Source organism: Ylistrum balloti, unplaced genomic scaffold (genome assembly GCF_031769215.1).
Source record: "Ylistrum balloti isolate Yb309-2 unplaced genomic scaffold, AGI_CSIRO_Ybal_v1 Utg371478, whole genome shotgun sequence".
Lineage (NCBI taxonomy): Eukaryota > Metazoa > Mollusca > Bivalvia > Pectinida > Pectinidae > Ylistrum > Ylistrum balloti.
The window spans coordinates 339487-362901 of NW_026782768.1; the positions used below are offsets into that span (position 1 = coordinate 339487).

The window sequence follows — 23415 nt, forward strand, 5'->3', positions numbered from 1 at the left end:
TAGGTTTAAGGATTAAATGCGAGTCAGTCAGTCCTAGTATTAGTTATAGAGGTAAGGTAGTAGTTGTCCTTCTCCTGATGACATCATGGAATTTTCAGCTTCTGTAATCTGTGAACTTTGTCCGATTTCCATATTTTTATCTTGTGTGAATATCAGCCAGTGCTCTATTGGTTTCGGTGCGAGTGACGCGATGCAAAGGAAATGCACACTGTACTCAATCAATACATGTCTGTGGGCCTGTCCTGATATATAATTTCTAATCCTTTAATGTAAATCACTATAAATCTATTAGTTCACCAAAGGGCCAGATATGACTTACCCTTAATCAAGGTCACAGGGGTCAAATTTGTTAAAACATTTCAACAACTCCATCTGACTAACCAAAAGGCCCAGAAGTGTGGTATTTGACTGATAAGTTTCCGGAAAGAAGCCTGACAAGTTTTGCAAGAAGAAATGAAAAGATTCAAAGTCTCAGAGGTCAAATTGTCAAAACCTGTAGAAAAGATTTCTTTTGTAAACCAAAATTTCTGATAAACTCAAAGCCCGACAAATTTCTAGAAAAAAAATAAGACATTAACCTATAATCCAGATCATCACTGTTTAGAAGCTCTTTGTTGTGGCAATTGGTTAAAACTGATTGGATGTGCCCACTTTGAATGCCAATGGTGTATGTGGTAATGTGTGTTTAATGATCCATTCTGTTTTTGATGAACAAATCATATAATCATATATTGTGCTGTACTTAATGACCATTTATTTCAAATATTTCCACTCAATCGTGAATTCGGTAGACACCCTAACACTACAGCGAAACCAAACTACAACTGATTAATTTAAATTTGGAAATATTCTGTGATTGTTGATAAAGAAAATTCTATGTATGAATGTTATTTAGCAGTTACACAGAATTACAGTCTACCTAGTTTAACACAGATAAATGCATGGTATTGATTTTCAGTAATTGAAATGTACCTAGCAACAAACTTAGTTGAGTATTCTGTGGAAACATTGTCTTATATGCTGAACATCCAAGTAAATTCCTTGGGAGGTTTTTTGCAATGGAAAATGGCAGTATTTGCTGTGAGATAAGCGTTAAAAGGTTCAAGGGATCTTTTTCGCTGTTCTTTATTTGTCAAGTAATTTTGACTGAAACTTTGAATCAAGTGTATCAATATACAAAAATGACTTGTTCAAGTTTTTGTTTGAAGAAATATTCATTCTGAGTACAGAATAATTGTTTCCTGAGATTTATGTGTTTTTTTTCTTCTTTACTCACAGCAATTAAAATTTTTGATGTGAAGAGACAATATTTGAACACATGACTCCATTCTTCAATCTCTTTAATGACACCTACAAGTCTATAGAATCACATTGTATAAATGTAAATAGCGATGAACTTTGATCTAAATTTTTCCAGTTTCAACAAATATTCCAAAGTTTCGTTTCCATATTACAGCTTAAGAAAAACTTATTTTGAGCCAACATTTCAATTGGTAAAGTGAAAGCTTGAATAATTTTAACTATATATTTGATAGCTCATGTTTTCCAATAGAGTCATTGATTATGTTGTTTGTGACCTTAACTAAGTTTTAAGAAATGGTTTGAATTCCATTCCTTTAGTGAATTGCTGTCAAACCTTTCACCATACTGGTCAAAATTCACTTTTTTGTTTTTATCTTAAAATATAAATGAAGTCAGTCAGCAAAAGAAGCATTCAAATGACTGAATATTTTTTTTCTGTCTGAATGACTGGAAGATAAATTCCAGTATGAGCAACTAGAGGTTAAAGGTCAGTCTGCAACAGTAAGCATTTAGATTTCATTGACTGAAGGTCAAAGGTGTATTTAAGTGTCTGAGGGTCAAAGTTCATTCTAATTGACTGAAGGTCAAAGGTCAATCTAAGCCACTGGAGATCAGTTAAAGGTCAGTCTGTAACAATAGCACTTGTATTCAATTGACTGAAAGTCAAAGGTAAGTTTAAATGTCAATGGTCAGTCTGAGTGACGAGAGGTCAAAGGTCAGTCTGAGTGACGAGAGGTCAAGGTCAGTCTGTTATATTAAGTTTCATTATAATTAAAAAGACTGACTTGAGGTTAAAAGTCATGTATATGTTGTGATATCATAAACACTGATATCTATGTATCTTATGACCAGCTAGATGTAACAAACACTGTAGGTGTGAATTGATGGATGAAATTTTCATCCTTAGATATTATTTGTAATATCTCTTACTTTATTCTATTAATGGCATATGTCTGATTTCTCACATCTTAATTGGTGTTAATGATGATGTAGATCAGATATCTTATGTCCTTTTTTTATCTTAATGATGATGTAGTTCTGACAGCTTACATCTTACTAGATTTTTATGATGATGTTGGTCAGACATCTCGTGTTACTGGACATAAATGTTATCTTATATCTTTTTTTTACTATGCCATATCTCTGATGTCACATGTGAAGGAAGTAATGTGTTTAAAGCTCAGAATGAATTCATGATGAAGTGATATGAAAGACAAAGAGAATTATTCTGCAAAAGAGTATCTCACATTTCAACACAATAACTAAAATTCTAAATCACACCATTCACTCAAAATGATACTATTCTTCATATACACAATGACTTTGGTAATGTTTATAAGATTGCTAGTTGGTGTATGTCTATATCTGAAATCTGTTTAATCATTTGTCAAGAAAAAGTTAATCCTCACTACCACTTGTTTCGGTAATAGTCTGTTGACAAAATATTATATAGTGGATATAGCACTTTGGTTACTCTGTTGCCATGGAATCAATTTTTGTAAATCCAAATGAATGAAAAAATAATGACATATTTGTCATTGTTGTTGTTTTAGATAAAGCCTGAGATATTGTATGACACTTCAAATTCATCTTAAATATATTTAAGACGACAATGATACAGAGCAAAGTATGCATCCATTTGGTGACAACTGTGTGACTGTTACTATCATAGCCAAGATGATAGTTGCCCCTTACCATAGAAATTTATCACATCCTAGGTAACAAGTATTGAACACTCTGGATACCCTAAACCATAATATATATATATATGTACTTGTATATCCCAGGTGACAACTATTTTACACTTTTCCCATTGTAAACCATGTTATATATCCCAAATGACAATTTTATTTTACACTGTTGCCATGGTAATCCATTTTGTATATCCATGGTGACAACTGTTTTGCACTGTTGCCATGGTAATCCATTTTGTATATCCATGGTGACAACTGTTTTGCACTGTTGCCATGGTATTCCATTTTGTATATCCATGGTGACAACTGTTTTGCACTGTTGCCATGGTTATCCATTTTTTATATCCAAGACGACAATTATTCAGCACTGTCATCATGACAAACATTTTGTATATAACCATGGTGACATCTGCTTTACACTATTATAATGATAATCAATTTATGTATACTGTGATGTTTCAAATGTGTGACTAAGGTATGGTTACCATTTTCTTTACCAAATGAAGCAATATGATGGGAGTAAAATACACAAGTAAATCCACAGAAAGTTGATTAACGAGTATGATTATATGTTTGTTGTTTCTGTAGTTATTGCCATAGATGATCCATTTGACTTTTAGTTTCGTTGACTTTGACAGAACAACATGGTAAGGCGTTGTTTTGATCAGTGGTGTCCACTGCCTGTAAACATGATGGTACTTTTATGTTCTAACACTGTCATGCTAGCAGACAAGTTGGACTGGCAGGTGCACATTCCATTGAATGGGAAATATGCCATGTCAAATACCAAGTATTATCACAGACATGGGCCACTCTTGTGTCCAACTGTGCTATCAGTACAATCAATCTTGATTGGATGAGGCACTGCCGCTTGCTTCAGCTGACTGACCAATCAGTTACAATTGGTCATTACCTGCTGAGGAAATAACAACACAAGATAAAACCTGTGTCCATCATATAGGTAGATCATGTGAGTTGTCCCGCATTGGCCGCCCGTAATCATTTCGCTCAAAACCTTCTGATCGACTTCTGTAATCACTTCTCTCAAACCCTTCCGACTGGCCATATTCATTTCTGTCAAATCCATCGAAGTCGGTCTTTTGATAAGCATCAGGGTAGTTGTCCGTGTGATCTAACATACCATTGGTCACTGGATCCATATGATCTGGCATCTTGTTTTCAGCATTGAACAAGAGCATAATCAGTCTTACTACTAGTTCCATGAGTTCCATGATAGTCAGTACAGAAATTCCCATCCACAGACCCAGTGTTCCGCCAATATCCGCAAATAAATCGGCGAGTTCATACGCGGGCATCTGTTTGAATTCTACCACACTAAGATCCTCAAGATAGATGTTAAGACGGAGCAGATTCTGGTGTATCAATTCTGTGGCCCGGAGAATTTTTTGACGTTCTTCCAGTGATATATCTGTATTTACTAATTTATTTCGATTCTCTTCTGTCATATTTTGAAACAGACTAAAATATTTTTCAATATGTTCCTGCAGATATTCATATGCTTCGTGCATAAATGTTTTATTGATTCGGTCATTATAGAATTTCTCCAATGCATCCAACTGGTAAAACTCCAGAGGCCAATAAGAAAGTGACAGTGACTTTTGATAAGAGGTTTCCGAACATGGTTGATAACACTTGCATCCTCGTTCATAAGATCTATCATTTGCCAGTTTGTTTAAAGTTTCTTCCTCGCATTTCAACATTTCCAAGTTATAATTTACCTTTTCATGTAGAGGTAACTGACTAAGGTTCTGGTAACGTCCTTGCCAGTTGTGAATCGTACCACAGTATGTATAATTCAGCCCATCCTGTGTATCAGGGAGACCGGACGATTTACAATTGCATGTCTTGATCACAATTTGTTGTTTGCACAGCAAGAGACAGGAAAAGATTGTATTTCTGTAGCTTTTGATCCCCTTTAACATGTCCATGGTACAGTTTCCATGCGGCGATGAAAGACGCGAATGCATAACAGCTTTTAATCCAACCGAAGATGAAAATCCAGGTGGGACATCAAATCCGTGGTCAACCGGACTTGGCATGGTGTTTGGGGCATGGACTTGGACCCGTATACCAGCACTGTGGGCAATGTTGTCATGAATATTGTACAGACCGAAGGCACCTAGTGGCGGGTCATCATTATCAAGGGAAATAACCATTGAAAGACCATTTTGTGGCCCAGTTGCATGCATAAGTATTTTATTGTTGGGATCCTGGTCTTGAGCACTGTTGAAAGTGTAACAATTGAAATAATTTTTCCCATCAAAATGTTTCGTGAAATTTGCTGCGGAACAGTTCTTCTGATTGAATTGACAGTGAACAAGGATTTCATTAATGTCATGCCCAATAATGGTTGCCTCGGACATCATGTTCTCGTAGAAACCTTGTGTTGATTCTACGCGTGTTTGTTGCTCACCAAACGACACTCTATCGATAAATGAAAACCAATCTCCGTAATCTTGAATTTTTCCAAATCGTTCTTTCAATTTTGTCAAAGACATTGCATGTGTGTTACATATTGTCACTGATGGAAATTCAACCGGCATTCCATCCTTCATTTCTGATACTTCCACAACGTTGAACAAAAGATATTTCCGTACAAGTAAGGATAGTTGAAGAGTGGCCGCCGTAAATCCCACAATTACAAGTAAAGCCCACATGACTTTTCTCTTTGTTTTTGTTGATGTTGCTATTTTTGCCAGCCCATGAGCATTGCTTTCAGATCCGAGTTCTGCAATGATAGCCAGTGCACTATTGTTTTTCCGACGTCCAGAGTGGTTCACCATTCTAAGTTGGTCCTGGAATCTTCCAAGCTTTCCAAATGCTGAAAACTTCATATGCTCCGGCTTAGTGCCCCTGTAAAGATAACATCAACATTTTAAGACTCATAACCTTTGGAATAAATGTAAAACAACAGAGACATAGCAGTAAGAATTCTTTCTGTTTGGAAAAAACTGAATAGTGTTAGCATGAATAGTATAAGATGTCAATCCTGAATCTCTAAATATGTTGCTCTTTAACATACTGCAAAATCAAATATTTTTGTGGGGCGCTATTTTTGTGGTTTTTGAAAAGACACTCAATTTTTCTGGATAAATATAGCGCAATAAGTGAGCTTATATTGATTTTTACACTTCGTTGACATATACATTTTTTGATTGATAATACCAGTGAAGTCATTGAAAATAAATCTCCAACAAAAATTAATGATTTAACAGTATTTGATTTGTACAAGAAATACAGGAGCCCAGCACAAAACTTATTCAAATTCAGGGAATGGGCTTATCACAAGACAATTGAATGACGTCAGAACTTAAATTTAAAAAGGTAGGCCTATGATCAGTAACAGGCATATTGTTGAATTAGCAGGGCACAGGTCAGTATCAGAGACTAAAACACAATTTGTAAAATGTAAAAAGCAAAAATCAATAGGAACAGTTACACAAATCACTAATGGATACGTATAGACAAGGGTATTCATCAATGTTTCTAGTTGGTTTGATGTAGCAATAAAGTAGTATTGTAGTAGTGTAATGTTAGTACAATAGGTATAATTATCTTCTAAAGAGTCATCATACCATGGCAGATTACTGTTCAGACTCCTCTTTAGTTAGATCAGTTTTCTGGTATTAAATTTATAGTTTGGTAATATTTCGCCTCTCGGAGATGTCAACCAGGAAAACAAAGTTTTTTTTTGTTAGTAATCTATTGATCTTGTTTAACAGTCCTGATGCCCACTAGCATTACGTCCAGTTGGCACAATTTCTCAAAAAGAACAAATTGAGTTTGAAGTGAGCTTGGTGGAGTGGATTCCACATATAGAGCCTGTGTGGTAAAAATGCAGGAAATGAAATACAGTATAGGATTTTTAACAGTTGCTTTATAAGGTTATCATTGTTGTTGGTTTGGTGAAGGTCAGTGTAAACTACAAGGGGTTTGATAGTGAATATTACGGTAAATTACAGGGAGGTTGCTAGTAAATATTACGGTAAATTACAGTGGGTTTGCTAGTGAATATTACGGTAAATTACAGGGGGTTTGATAGTGAATATTACATTAAATTACAGGGGTTTCGCAAGAGAATATTACGGTGAATTACAGGGGGTTTGTTAGTTAATATTATGGTAAATTACAGGGGTTTTGCTGGTACATATTACAGTGAATTACAGGGTTGGCTGGTGAATGTTATAAATTTTGATCAGTGGAAATTGAATTTTGAAAAAAAAATAATAAAATAAAACAAAACTTTTTTCATCTAACATTCATTGTCCTAAGACTTAGAAAAATAGTGGAGGGCTTGAATTCAGAGCCTTTGGAGTCAAAACTGATAAGATAAATATCATTTTGACAGTAGTTGACAAGAAAGCTGCTTGTTTCATATTGTATCATATAAAAACCAATTTCCCTTTAGAAGTTTTTGTTGGAGTTAATCCATTTTTCTTCCTGATGTTTTAGATTTTTGTAGTCAAAAGAGACCTTGTTTTACACTGTCAATTCTACTGCAGCATTGGAATGTATTAAAGGTGTCTGAACGCATCTAATTTGACTCCATCTGCTATCTCTGTAGTGATTTCCCCAGATGTTGACAGAAAGATAACAGTGGATTTTATTTAGTCCTGTCAGCCTTCGAATCACATTGTCTCTGACAGTATACATTATTTTATCTTACGTTGAATTAAAAATTCCTTTTTTAGAGATGTCTGTCTCTATGGTGATCAAGCATCTTTAGATCAGATGTCTAGATAGGGTTAATGCATTTCTTGGTTTTCATTATTTCCAATGTGTTGCCATGGCAAGGCAGTCAAACAACTTTAAAATGTATTTTCCAGTTGACTATTGTTGTCATGGCAACTTAACTTGATGACAATATTGTATGACATTTACATTTGAAATGAGAAATGTTTCTGTCAGTAAATTACCTTTGTGTATTCATTTCATTGTTGCTGTGTTATAAAGTTTATATTTAAATTAAAACATGTATTAAAATTCTCAAATGTTGACAGGAAACTGATTGTATTGAATTAATTTGAAGCTTAAAATTTCTTCAGGGAAGAAGATCACAAAAGGCAGAGTTTATCAGAGATATTGTTGATAAAAAAAAGTTTGAGGTTTTGAGAAACCTCAGAGGAAGGGTTGAAGTGGTAGGGAAACCTTGGAAAAGGTATTGAAGGGTAGATGACCCATGAAGGAATGGTTGAAAGGAAAGGAGAACCTTAGAGAAGGGGTTGAAGGGTATTGGAATCAAAGGGAAGGGTTGGAGAGACAGCAGATCAGTGGAGAGAGGATTGGGGAGCCTTGGAGAGGCAATGAAGAGGTCTTGAAATCTTGGAGGAGAGAATGAATAGGTAGGGGACCTTGCTTGAAGAAGAGGATAGAAAGGTAGGGGAACCTTGGAGAAAGGCTTGAAGAGATTGAAGGGCATTGGAATTGGAACCTTGGGAAAGTATTGACAGGAAAAGGGAACATTGGGAAAGAAATTGAAGGGTAAGGAATCTTTTGAAGAAAAGTCGAAGGATAGGAGAAGTGCAGAGGAGATGTGAAAGGGGTAGGGGAACCTCGGAGGAAAGGTCGAAGGATAAGAGAACTGTAGATGAAGGGTAGAAGGGGTAGGGGAACTTTGGAGGAAAGGGCAAAGAATAAGAGAAATGTAGATGAGGGGTAGAAGAGGTAGGGGAACCTTGGAGGAGAGGTTGAAGGATAAGAGAATGGTAGATGAGTTAGGAATTGATTAAGTGCCATCAGACAAGTAAAGATTTGAGCTTTATAGAAAAGGCTGAATCCAACACAGTTGTGTGCAGAAACTGTGAGAGTGCCCAACCAAAATTTGTGAGGAGACTGAGTGTATTCTGTGTGAGTACTATAATGGAATCTGGCAGCGCTGACAGAATGTCTGGTAGGGTGATGCTCTGTAGGGAGAAGCTAGTAATCTAATGTTTGGCTTAGTACTGCTAAATCATCTTCATTGGATTTAGAATATTGGGCATTACCAACACAAAGGATAAAAAGTTATTTAGTAAACTTAATTGAAATGAAATTTTCTCTCCTTGTTCAATTTAGGTAGTTTTATCATCACTTTTAGGAAAAGCATGTTTAGCTTTTCATTTGTTACATGTTGAATTTCGTTTTCAAATATATCCTTTTTAATGATGGAGATGTGAAATGGTTAACAGTATCAAAGTCTAATCTTTAAACATTTATATTGCTTGTGAATATTTCTGGGACTGATAACAATTAAAAAAAAACAGATTTATTTCTGCATGCCAATTAAAAGTCATGATTAAACATCACACATTTTTGTCAAAATTTTCAAATGATATCAGTTCTAATATATTTTTTTCCTGCAAAATTTAAATAATGGATTTTTTCAATTAAAATTTGAATAATATATTTTTCAGTCAAGGAAATGCCTTAGGGAATTTTTCAATACAAAGATAATTTTTGCTGTTTTGAAATTCATTTGATGACCTTTTTTCTGTTATGATAGGATACATTTTTTGTAAAGTTGGTGAAAACTTGCAAATGGATTCTCTTATATAGAATGTATCACAACCAGTTGTGCTATGTTCCATCATGTAAAATGAAAAAACTGGATTTCACCGTTTCAGACATGTAATACCGTAATTGTCTGATAATAAGTCCCTGCCTAAGAATTAATTGCAGTTTATAAATGGCAACAAATGCTAGAGACCATTAGTCTGTAATTTAGATGAAAGTTAAGTGGGATGCCATGTGGCCTGGACATAGCCAGATGTTAATTAGTGACCCACTCCCACTTGTAATTAAATCTTCACACATTTATTGAGATCATGGTTCTTAGAAATTATCTGCCTTTCACAAAAATTACTATTTTGATTTAAGGAATGAGAATTCATGAGAAATCTGAAGATTTGATTGAACATTAACTTTGATCAAGAATTTATTTTGTCAAAACGAGTAGAACCAGCATCCTGAAAGGACATAATCCTTGCAGGAATTAGGAAAGTTTTAATTTCAAATCAAATATATTCTGAAGCAATATTTGGTTTTGTTGAGATCTGGAGGAGGTATATGAGAAATGGCTGATATTTAGTTCTTGAGACATACAATCTAGGGCAAATATACAATTTTTCTCCACTTGTTCTCGGGGAAAAAAGTATCTAGGGCAATTTCCTCTTGGGCATTTAGCCATGAGTACCTATCAGAATTATACAGTGTACGTCAGTGCTTTTCTGTCACATAATGATTAGATAGAGTCATTACAGCAACTTATGTACTGGATGTAAGTACTGAGGAGTATATACATCAAGAAACACGCTCCTTCATTACTTGTCCTCAGACTGGAAATAAACATCACAGAGTAAAAAAAAAAGGGATGATGTGATTATCATTATTGAACTCTTCCGGTGTGAAGAGGACTGGTCCTGCCATCACTTGAACCTGTCACCAAGATTTTTTTCATCAGCATTATTGTGTTATTGATGTTTATAATGTCTTAGGTTGCACGATCCCATTTTTCTCTTACACTGGGCAGATAAATCCAAACTTTCTACTGGTGGCAGACTTCTTTGTCTCAGCCTAGAGGTGTGGGTTTTTGGTGGGTGGGGGATTCTCCTGTCAGGACAATGTGGGTGGGTGGGGGGATACCCCTGTCAGGACAATGTGGGTGGGTGGGGGGATACCCCTGTCAGGACAATGTGGGTAGGTGGGGGGATACCCCTGTCAGGACAATGTGGGTGGGTGGGGGGATACCCCTGTCAGGACAATGTGGGTAGGTGGGGGGATACCCCTGTCAGGACAATGTGGGTAGGTGGGGGGATACCCCTGTCAGGACAATGTGGGTAGGTGGGGGGATACCCCTGTCAGGACAATGTGGGTAGGTGGGGGGATACCCCTGTCAGGACAATGTGGGTAGGTGGGGGGATACCCCTGTCAGGACAATGTGGGTAGGTGGGGGGATACCCCTGTCAGGACAATGTGGGTGGGTGGGGGGATACCCCTGTCAGGACAATGTGGGTGGGTGGGGGATACCCCTGTCAGGACAATGTGGGTGGGTGGGGGGATTTTTGGGTGGGTGGGGGATTCCCCTATCAGGACAATGTTGGTGGGTGGGGGGATTCCCCTGTCAGGACAATGATATGACGTCACAGAAACAACTAACTGACTCTGCGTCAACAATGACGTCATCCATGCCAAGCCACAGAACAACAAACACACATGTAAGTACTTAATAAAGCCAGCAAGGTGACACAAATAATCATTCACTTCTTTGTTTATGAGATAGGGTGATCTCAACCCTCGGGGAAAAGATGTTTAAGTTGCAAACACTTGACAAGCCTCGTGTTAACTAACTTAATAATCTTGACCCTTGGGATGAGTTCCAACTATCTCACCTTCAAGGGGATGAAAAATTTGATTAATTTTTACATTGTATTAGACCAGCAAACATTTCGTTCAAATTTACTCTGAAGTACTGCTTAGTCTTGCCTAAATATCAGTCCAGCAGACAGACATTTCTTCTTTATTCATTCCTCATGCCATTGAGTTGACCTTTATAATAATGTCACATATTGGTCAACTTTTTAAAATTTTCATATTGGAGATTTTATGTATTCAACAATGAAAGCATAAATAAAATGTGTTTGTATACCCTCCAGTACAGAAAGAACACTTGTCAATCATTTGGGTTATTCATGAAAGTTAAATTATTAGTGCTAGTTGAAAATAGCAAAATTCGGGGAACAAAAATTGGAAGCCTCCCTCCTAAATAGGGATGATTCTGACACCAAAAATCGGGAGCCTCCCTCCTAAACAGGGAGGATTCTGACACCAAAAATCGGGAGCCTGCCTCCTAAATAGGGAGGATTCTGACACCAAAAATCTGGAGCCTCCCTCCTAAATAGGGAGGATTCTGACACCAAAAATCGGGAGCCTCCCTCCTAAATAGGGAGGATTCTGACACCAAAAATCGGGAGCCTCCCACCTAAATAGGGAGGATTGGCAAGTATGATGCAAGTTATTTCATGTTGTGTAAATATATATAAACTTTCAAATGAATCAAATGGTTTGTTTTGTGTTATGTTTTATTACAGCTGACACTTCTTTGATGTCACTCTTTCTAAAGCCCAATAATCTATTTTGTTTCACATACCGCTCTGTCTAATATCTGGTTTTGGAGTTTACATTTCAACATGGTGTTTTGGAGTGTGCTTGTTACAAATAACACACTGTATATATCTGGTTTTTGAGTTTACATTTAACCTTGGTGTTTTGGAGTGTGTTTGTTACACACAACACACTGTATATATTTGGTTTTAGATTTTACATTTTATCTTGGTGTTTTGGAGTGTGTTCGCTAATTACAACACAAAGCCTAGGGTGTAATGGTTTGAAATTTTGTAAAGAAAGTACATTTAATAATCTCAGTATATTAAATAAGTTTAGAAAAACACGATGGTTGTTCAGCAGAGGTATAAACACAGATATCATAGGATAAACTTCATACCTCATTATGTATAGTCATGATTACCTGCAGTGATGCAGAATGTAAACACTCAAAATTGAAAAAAGAAAAAAAATACAAAGCCATGTTCTTTTCTTTTTTGTTAAGTTAAGTATTTATGTCAAATTCTAAATAGAACTTGTAAAATGGATTGAAGTATTTGTAACAAAATATTGTGTTAGGCCAGGTTTTTCTTTTTGAAGAGAATTTTTACTGTTGTAACATCAAGTGGTGTAAATTAATGCTAAGTTGTTATTGTATTACAATACTGTGAAACAGACACATTGACAAGTAGAAATGTCTGTATTGCTCTAAAGTCCCACGGTAACCGAGAGCTGAACAGCTATGCATTATATTATGCATTTCAATGGTATTTATACAATATGTATATATTTATAATGTTTTTTGATTGATTTAACTGAACAAAATGTTTAATTTTTCATAATTGTCAGAATCTGGATGAGTTCTGCATTAGTATGTATGTATATGTGACACTGGTAGTAAAAAACGATGTGGTGAAATATGTGGTTTTTGTTTTTATTGTGGTGTAAGTATATCTACCATCAAACTCAAAGTTATTCAATAAAGTTTTATCCAATGAACATCTGAAAGGGTTGACTGCCATAATATGTTTTCAATTGATACTGTTAAAACTCAACGTATCTTCCATTGTTGTAATACATATGTCAGTTGTTGTCAAATGACTTTATCAGGGATTGGATATTAGTGAAGAAATTATTGTATGTTTTAGTATGCATGCTATGATCAGCTGTTACTGGTGTGTTTGATAGACTGGATTCCTTCACAGTGCTTCTGTTGATGTAGCATGATGCAAATATTGCTTTACTTTGATTCTGTGGATTAAAGACAGCAGGGAGAAAGGGTTATAGATTTAAGACAGTAGAGAGAGGGAGGCCCTCAGCCAGTTACCTTATGACGTGAGGATGATTATCTAAAGGAAGCTCGCTTGTCAATAAATTACAATTAAATAGCTTTCACCATATCAACTGGAGGCAATATGTTTAATTTATGTTTTATTTGTTTTGTAAAAGGGATCTTTTCCCTTTATCTGTCAGGATTTGATTCGGTACACCTGGGAATCATTACCAATTGTTAGATTCGGGCTGAGACATTGCAAATATCTGGCTTGTGGTATTTCTATAAACTCATCTGTTTTTTTTTATATAGTATTGAAGGTTTTGATTTTTTCGTTTTCGTATTTGCCCAGATATTTTCCTAATTTTGAGAAGTCTTTAGATTTTTACGTATTTCGTGTATTACAGATTTTTGTTATTGATTATTATTTGTACTTGAAGAGTACAAGTTTCTCTTTCCATAGGCGGAAATCTAGGATTTTATGCTTACAGTCATTAAAATAGAGATAAATAGCTGTGATAAAAATGATATCATCTTTTGTGGGTTCTCTTTAGATTAATTGGTGTAAGTATTCAGATTTAAATGATGGCGTGTGGTCTGGGAGTAACATTGTACTTTGTGTTTCTAAAATCAATAAAAACTACAAAGTTTAAGGAACATGACTTTGTGATTTCTATAAATTTTTGACTAGCTTATGTCTATCTTTGTGCCTATATCCAGATATTAAACAAATTTTGTGCCAACACTATTTTAAGTCAACCAACGTTTTGTAGGAAACAAAATATCTATTATTTAAAGGATTGTACTCAAGCCACAGTTCAAATTTATAGCAACTTTCAATACATTTTTAGAATCAGATACAGTAGAGCTAAATAATTAATTCACTTGCATACACAGCTGCTAATGTTATGTATCTATGCTAAAAATGCATGAAAAAGTCATATATGAACATTTCCTGTCGTTTACAGTGTTTCTTTTGTCACTTTATAATTATCATTTGTGCTTTGATTCATCAAAAAAAGGAAAAGAGAAAAAATGAAAAAAAAATATTAAAAAAAAATTTGAATACAGTGTTTATTTTGTCACCTTACAATTTTCATATGTGATATGATACATAACATAAAGGGTGGAGAAGGAAAAAAAAAAAGAAAAAATGTTGATTACGATTTCTGAAAGGTTGTTTCATCCTGTTGACTTTTGCACCTATTTTGGGAATAGAGGTAATATTTGATGTCATATCTCAATAGGACATAAATATAAAGACATTAAAGTACAGTTATGTTTCAAATGACTCCAATAGAAAAGGATGATCGTGAAATTATTTTCCATCATGAAATAAACGGTGGGCAGGAATTCTTTAGGAAGATTGATGTTCACTGGGTATAGGATGGTGTAAATGTTTAGGTGGTGTACTGTTGTTGACGGAGTATTATGATAAAGTTGAGAGAATCAGAACATTTCTTAGATCATTAAAATAGAGCGCTTTAAACATTGTGAGATTTTGGAGTACTTGAGACAGGTATAGATTTTAAGAAGGCAAGAAGGCAGGCATGCCTCATCCATTTTCTAAGATTCTTTTTGCCCAGGCTATATCAGCCTAGTGTGGTTTTAGACTTTGTATGAATGGTTTTAAGCATTCTGTCTTCTGTGAACACTATGACTATATTTAATAGAGGTCAAGCTATTGATAGTTTTACATGGAACTGTTGTATACTTCAGTAGTCCAAGTCTTTTAAAAGTTTGATCTGTAGTCTAAGTCTTTTATATGTTTGATCTGTATCGTCTGTGTTTTCTATGTTTTATCTGCTATCTTAGTCGTTTATATGTTTGATCAGTAGTTTTAATCTTTTGTATGTTTGATCTGTAGTCTAAGTTTTTTACATGTTTGATCTTCAGCATCAAGACAACTTTGTAGAATACTTAGTATCAAAGATTTGTCTGGTATTTTTTCTGTTTTTGTAAATTGCCACACTACCAAAAAAGTCACATTAAAACTCAGATGCTAAGTTGAAATACTTTGAAATCATTAATTTTTGTGGTTATATTTATTTTTGACTTATTTGATTTAAAAGAATTCCAGAGAAAAGAGATTATGAAGTTGATATAAAAGATATACCCTCAATGTCATTCCCCAGTAATTCTCATATCTAAGGACTGGACTATCCTTTTAAGTGTGAATTAAAACCTGTAAGCCTACAAACTAGGATATCTCTTGTTAAGTTTGTACATATTGATTTCCTAATAAAGTCCTGTCTTACAGACTTGGTGCGATGGGGCAGACAGCGGTGCATCCAGTCTGGACTGTGGAGCCCACTCACTACTTGTGAATAGATCTCTTTCTATCTCAATTAGTAATCTATTAGTGATTATTGTGCTCCAGCAGAGCAATGTTTAGACCTACAGATGGGGATGGTGGTAAATATCAGTGTAACATTAGTTACCTTAAACAAATGTCTTCCATGCTAGATTTGAATGAGTAGTAACATTCTGTTCCTACCGAGTTACTTATAACAAAGTTCAGGATAAATCTTAAATACAGATTTAGAACTTCTTTACTTTTTTTATTTTCAATATCCTGACATCATCATTAGGCAGCTAAGATATTTAAAGTATTGTAATTTTTATAAACAATGTAAGGGCCAAACGAGAAAGGAATTCAGAGATAAGTTGGTGAAGGGATGGGGGTCAGTGGAGTGTGGGTGTAAGAAATTCAGTGAAATGAGTTGGTGGAGGGATGGGGGTCATTGGATTGTGGGTGTAAGGAATTTAGTGAAATGAGTTAGTGGAGGGATGGGGGGCAGTGGAGTATGGGTGTAAGGAATTTAGTGAAATGAGTTGGTGGAGAGATGGGGGTCAGTGGAGTATGGGTGTAAGGAATTTAGTGAAATGAGTTGGTGGAGAGATGGGGGTCAGTGGAGTATGGGTGTAAGGAATTTAGTGAAATGAGTTGGTGGAGGGATGGGGATCAGAAGTGGAGTGTTAGATGATGAACAAATTAGTTTCACACAGATTAAAGGGATTAGTGTCATCCTCGCAAACCTTCTAGAATTTCTGATAAGATGACATTCTTTAGAGAAGTTAAGCAGAAAAAAACCAATACATTTATACTGTACACTTGGTAAACTGGTTTGAATTAATTTTATACTGTACACTTGGTAAGCTGGGTTGAATTAATCAGGGTAACAAATTATTAATTACAATGTTCTGATGATAATTCATGTCTAAAATTAGGATGTGAAATTGGATAAAGGAAGAGAGGGATAGGCCTTTTCCCAGCTTATATCTAACAATAATAGTGTTATGTCCTTGTCATGTTGATAGATTGTTGAGATTAAGGGAGATTTCACCACCCCAACATTACTTTACCACAGTTTTCCTGGTAGTTAGACCCACTGTCCTGTACTGCTGCAGGGAGCTATCCCACTGTCCTGTACTGCTGCAGGGAGCTACCCCACTGTCCTGTACTGCTGCAGGGAGCTAGCCCCACTGTCCTGTACTGCTGCAGGGAGCTAGCCCCACTGTCCTGTACTGCTGCAGGGAGCTAGACCCACTGTCCTGTACTGCTGCAGGGAACTAGCCCCACTGTCCTGTACTGCTGCAGGGAGCTACCCCACTGTCTTGTACTGCTGCAGGGAGCTAGCCCCACTGTCCTGTACTGCTGCAGGGAGCTAGCCCCACTGTCCTGTACTGCTGCAAGGAGCTACCCCACTGTCCTGTACTGCTGCAGGGAGCTAGCCCCACTGTCCTGTACTGCTGCAGGGAGCTAGCCCCACTGTCCTGTACTGCTGCAGGGAGCTAGCCCCACTGTCCTGTATTGCTCCAGGAAGCTAGCCCCACTGTCCTGTATTGTTTCTGATACTTAGCCCCACTGTCCTGTATTGCTCAAGGGAGCTAGCCCCACTGTCCTGTATTGTTCCTGATACTTAGCCCCACTGTCCTGTATTGTTCCCGATACTTAGCCCCACTGTCCTGTATTGTTCTTGATACTTAGCCCACTGTCCTGTATTGTTCCCGATACTTAGCCCACAGTCCTGTATTGTTCTCAATACTTAGCCCACTGTCCTGCATTGTTCTCAGTACTTAGCCCACTGTCCTGTATTGTTCTCAATACTTAGCCCACTGTCCTGTATTGTTCCTGATACTTAGCCCCACTGTCCCGTATTGTTCTCAATACTTAGCCCCACTGTCCTGTATTGTTCCCGATACTTAGCCCACTGTCCTGTATTGTTCTCGATACTTAGCCCCACTGTCCTGTATTGTTCTCGATACTTAGCTCCACTGTCCTGTATTGTTCTCGATACTTAGCCCACTGTCCTGTATTGTTCTCGATACTTAGCCCACTGTCCTGTATTGTTCTCGATACTTAGCCCCACTGTCCTGTATTGTTCTCGATACTTAGCCCCACTGTCCTGTATTGTTCCCGATACTTAGCCCACTGTCCTGTATTGTTCTCGATACTTAGCCCCACTGTCCTGTATTGTTCCCAAAACTTAGCCCACTGTCCTGTATTGTTCCCGATACTTAGCCCACTGTCCTGTATTGTTCCCAATACTTAGCCCACTGTCCTGTATTGTTCCCAAAACTTAGCCCACTGTCCTGTATTGTTCCCGATACTTAGCCCACTGTCCTGTATTGTTCCCAATACTTAGCCCACTGTCCTGTATTGTTCTCAATACTTTGCCCACTGTCCTGTATTGTTACCAATACTTAGCCCACTGTCCTGTATTGCTCCTGATACTTAGCCCCACTGCCCTGTATTGTTCCCAATACTTAGCCCACTGTCCTGTATTGTTCCAGATACTTAGCCCCACTGTCCTGTATTGTTCTCAATACTTAGCCCCACTGTCCTGTATTGTTCTCAATACTTAGCCCACTGTCCTGTATTGTTCCCGATACTTAGCCCACTGTCCTGTATTGTTCCTGATACTTAGCCCCACTGTCCTGTATTGTTCTCAATACTTAGCCCCACTGTCCTGTATTGTTCTCAATACTTAGCCCACTGTCCTGTATTGTTCCCGATACTTAGCCCACTGTCCTGTATTGTTCCTGATACTTAGCCTCACTGTCCTGTATTGTTCTCAATACTTAGCCCCACTGTCCTGTATTGTTCCCAAAACTTAGCCCACTGTCCTGTATTGTTCCCGATACTTAGCCCCACTGTCCTGTATTGTTCCTGATACTTAGCCCACTGGGCTGGTAAAGTAGGTATTTCTTGACAATCATAACCGCTTGATTCCTATATACTGTAAGTTTAATTAAGGAGTCTCCTATCTCTGTTGTTATCTACCTCCTTTCTAAAAGAACTCCACATTCAGAGATATGTCAATTTTGTAAGAGAAAAGTCATATGACATAAGAATATCATTTTAACCATTTTAACAGATGAGATATTTTGTGATAGATCAACAATTCTTGGAGAACATTTAAAGATTTTACTGGGGCTCATGAGCTCTGACATTTATGAGGAAAGAGCAGAACTTCAATATATCTACATTATGACTCGCTTCTAAATAGAATGGTTTCAGCTAAGTTGACCTTGGTCAAGGTTATTTAGAGGGACAAGTATGTCGGTGTGTTCCGTAATTGTGTGCGAAAGTAATCGTTAAAACTGATTCTGTCAAGTAAAACGTGACTTCATCAGGTCTGAATTAGAGATAATGCCCAAGCGGTTTTTTAGGGATTTGATTGCCGTGTTGTGGACCTCCATGAATCTTATGCAGTTTGTATGTTTGGAATTACATGTCATTTTGATTTGATAAACATTTTACTAAATGTTGTGTGACTTCATCAAAACCACGTTAGCCTTGGGCATTTAACTGAACCTTTTCACTAATTAGTAATTAGCTTATTTATGTTGTGGCAAAGTGGAGATATACTCCTGGTTGAAATACCAGAGTTTAATTTGGGATAATGTCACTACTGCTGTGGAAAACTTATTGCAGTTTGCGTAATTTTTATGTCAAGTGAGACCTGCACAGTCTGGTTTTAGGACAGAATTTCCATTATGAATAAATCATAATTTAGCTGTTTAAAAACATTTTTTAATGAATCATCTTCGCATATTTAATAAAAAAGATAAAAGTACGTATTGCAGAAGAAAGTGCTTAAAACCTGCTCTGGATTTGTCACTTTTGATATTTTCTAAAAAAAATGGATAATATAAACATAGTAGTTTAGGCACAATCAGTTTGTTTTAAACAAAATGGCACAATGATAAATATAATGATAATTTAAACATTGTATACAAACAACATACAGAAACCACCATCAATGTATTCATACTTTAGTCCAATATTTTCAGTGTGAAAATTGCCAAAATAAGATAACAGCTTATTTATTTTTATTATACATTAACCATATATTTCATTAGGTCAATCAGCAAGCATTACAGCTGAAGGGTTAAAGTGAAGGGTGAAGGTTGAAAGGCTGGAGGTTAAACTGGACAGCTGAAGGGTTAAAGTGAAGGGTGAAGGTTGAAAGGCTGGAGGTTAAACTGGACAGCTGAAGGGTTAAAGTGAAGGGTGAAGGTTGAAAGGCTGGAGGTTAAACTGGACAGCTGAAGGGTTAAAGTGAAGGGTGAAGGTTGAAAGGCTGGAGGTTAAACTGAACAGCTGAAGGGTTAAAGTGAAGGGTGAAGGTTGAAAGGCTGGAGGTTAAACTGGACAGCTGAAGGGTTAAAGTGAAGGGTGAAGGTTGAAAGGCTGGAGGTTAAACTGGACAGCTGAAGGGTTAAAGTGAAGGGTGAAGGTTGAAAGGCTGGAGGTTAAACTGGACAGCTGAAGGGTTAAAGTGAAAGGCTGGCGGTTAACCTGAACAGCTGAAGGGTTAAAGTGAAGGGTGAAGGTTGAAAGGCTGGAGGTTAAACTGGACAGCTGAAGGGTTAAAGTGAAGGGTGAAGGTTGAAAGGCTGGAGGTTAAACTGGACAGCTGAAGGGTTAAAGTGAAAGGCTGGAGGTTAAACTGGACAGCTGAAGGGTTAAAGTGAAAGGCTGGCGGTTAACCTGAACAGCTGAAGGGTTAAAGTGAAAGGCTTGAGGTTAACCTGAACAGTTGAAGGGTTAAAGTGAAAGGCTTGAGGTTAACCTCAACAGCTGAAGGGTTAAAGTGAAAGGCTGAATGTTAACCTCAACAGCTGAAGGGTTAAAGTGAAAGACTGGAGTTAACCTGAAAAGCTGAAGAGTTAAAGTGAAAGGCTGGAGGTTAACCTGAACAGCTGAAGGGTTAAAGTGAAAGGCTGGCGGTTAACCTGAACAGCTGAAAGGTTAAAGTGAAAGGCTTGAGATTAACCTGAACAGTTGAATGGGTCAGGTGAAGGAGATCCTGGATGAAACTTTTTGACTTTATTCCATTTTATTTTGGATTGAAAAGGTAGGATTTGGTTTTGAGATGGGGAAAGGTATAGTAGGGGGATGGGAAAAAGACAGAAGTGATGTTGTGTTTGTCCTGACTATACATGTGTAGCCAGTCTCTGTTGTGTCAGTAAACTTTATACATTGATCAAGAATTCTACGGTTTCATCAGTTACTACCAATAAATCTCACACATTAGATTAGAAAAGGCATATTTTTACAGAATTTAGAAAAAAGGCAAGAGAATGATTCAAAATATTACAAGAAAAAGCCATTGGTTGTTGCTATGTTGGGTTATATAGATAAATCATTGTTAACTGCAGACTGGCAGGAGGGGATAATTGTACAGAGGAGCTGAGAGCTATGAGAGAAACCAGAACATGTATATATGTAGGCAAACATGTTAGGGGTTCCTGTCTGTACAATTAGTTAGTATTGTGTATACAACATGATGGATAAGGAACGCTTTCATCGCGTCAGTCCTGAAATGATCACGATTTTTAGCCACATAACAATGACACAGTGTGTGAAATTTTTATGTTGTATCTAGTGTACTCTGAGATAGAACAGTTATTAAACAGAATTTTATTTTCCAAAAGTCAAATTCGAAAAAAAAAAAAATTCTATAAAAATTCCAATAATTTTATTGTTGATCTTTCCACTGGTTGAATCCTACCATCACTGCCCCAATTTTTTTAAGTCATGATTCAAACTTCTACAAGAATTGGTATATATGATTGTACTGATCACATTTCCATGTTTATTAAGAAATATGCTTATTGTAGTTCAATATCATTTTACTATTGCATGCTTCTTAACTTTTTATAATTCAAGCTCATAATTTTGTTTTGATGTTTCATACTTCAAGGAAAAATAAATCCAGCCGGCGTAACATTTTTGTTAATTCTAGCTACAGATCTTGAATCATTTTCATGTTAATTAAACTCTTAATTTCTTTGACTTGTGGCTTTTATTGTTGATCTGTGTCTTAAAAGATTTAAAACAACATGCTCAATTGTTATTGATTTTGCCTGATGCTCACACACAAACACACACACACACCTACGCAGTCTGACAAATGTTTAGATTACAAAAGCTGAAACTGCACTACTGAAATATTTATGTTCATTATAGATTAGGGTTCAAATTGCAATAATGTTTTTTTAACAATGATCACATTTAAAATCTTTCCAAATACCATCTTGTCACCTCTCATCAAAATATGCCCCCCCCTCCCACCTTTTAATCTTTACTGCTACCTGTAAAAGTGCTTTTATTTTGACAAGTGAAATAGCACCTCTATATTACAGTTCTAGCCAACTTATTTATACAAGATTCTTTTAACACTTGCAAATTTGAGTGTTGCATGATAGAAAAACAGTTTTGAATCATTGAGTGAAAATTTTGAAACCTAGCCAGCATTAGGATAAAAGAAAAAAAGAAACCGAAATGTTTGATATGGTAAGAGATGTTACTAAATGTAATTTAAATAAAAACATTGATCAACATTCATGTATCAACTTATCTAATTTCAAATATTAGATATTTTTCTCTGTCAAATGAAAAAAGAAAAGTGAAAAAGTTGCATTTGTTAAAAGTCTTACCTGGCACAGACAATGAAAAATTTGTAAATTTCAACCAATGGTAAATTCCAGTGGAGAAGAATTTTGTAAATATGAATCCTAGAGTAACATGCTGTGTATACTAAACGTAAAAACAGACCTGGTCTCCTTCCTTTGGATAGTAATGGATCCAGGTCTCCTTACTTCCGGTCCGTAACAGATGTTATGTATTCCCAAAAGTCACTCCCTTACATGGGATGACCAGTTATTGGTGTGAAGTACAACTCCTGTGGTCAGGCGGTCAATTATTGATTAAAATGACCACTGCTTTAGAAGCAGATTGGAAACTATCAAAGACACCATCACTGTATCACATCAGTAGCTTATAAAAGGCACAGTGAAATCAGATGTGGCAATACCTATGTCATAGATCTACTCTTCACCAGGATTAGGCTGGTGTGATCACTGGCTTATTAAACTCAAACATTTTTTTTGTGTTGTTAGCAAAAAATAAAACCTAAAATGAAATTATTGTTTTGAAATCTTCAGTGTGTAGTTATGCCTTTTGTTTAGATTTTTTTTCTGTGGAAAAATAACCATTTTTTTTTTTGATACACATAGTGTCTGTTAGTGGAAGACTTAACTCACTTTTATGAATGCTAAATGTTTGATATCTAATATATATATAATATATATATATACTTTTTAAACATTGAATCACCTAAATATCAATGACCCAGAAAGTATTCTCAATATTTAATCAATTTTCCTTTTTCCTGGGTGCTGGTGTATAAAGTGTTGTAATATTACAAACTAACGTTTTCTTATATTTATCAGCATTATTCATGATCTTCATCACCTTTCAAAAGAATTTGTATGTTATTCAGTCACTATATCTGATTTTTCTTTGTCATTTTTCCAAATATTGTCAACTTAAGATTTTTGTATTACCTAAATCAGTAAATTTTTGTAGATATATGCCTTTCATTTTCTACGATTAAAACTCAATACTTATAGGCACAAGGTCATATCCATCAGTAAGCTCCATCAGTAAGCTCTAAGAGAGCCTCAATCAACTGGCATAAGCTCCAGTAACATATTAGATAATTAAACAAGCTCTATTCAAGTTGTGCCATG

The 23415-nt window shown here is 36.2% G+C and overlaps 1 protein-coding gene across 1 annotated transcript; it reads right to left on the reverse strand.

Moving 5' to 3' along the window:
* Positions 1-1323: 1323 nt before the first annotated feature.
* LOC132562673 (FMRFamide-activated amiloride-sensitive sodium channel-like) lies at positions 1324-22515 on the reverse strand. The gene is made up of 2 exons (XM_060227429.1): positions 22439-22515; positions 1324-5870 (listed from the first exon to the last, which is right to left on the reverse strand). Exon 2 carries the CDS (start codon positions 5849-5851, stop codon positions 3950-3952), a length of 1902 nt encoding a protein of 633 aa, XP_060083412.1. The 5' UTR covers positions 5852-5870; positions 22439-22515; the 3' UTR covers positions 1324-3949.
* Between the last annotated feature and the right edge of the window lie 900 nt (positions 22516-23415).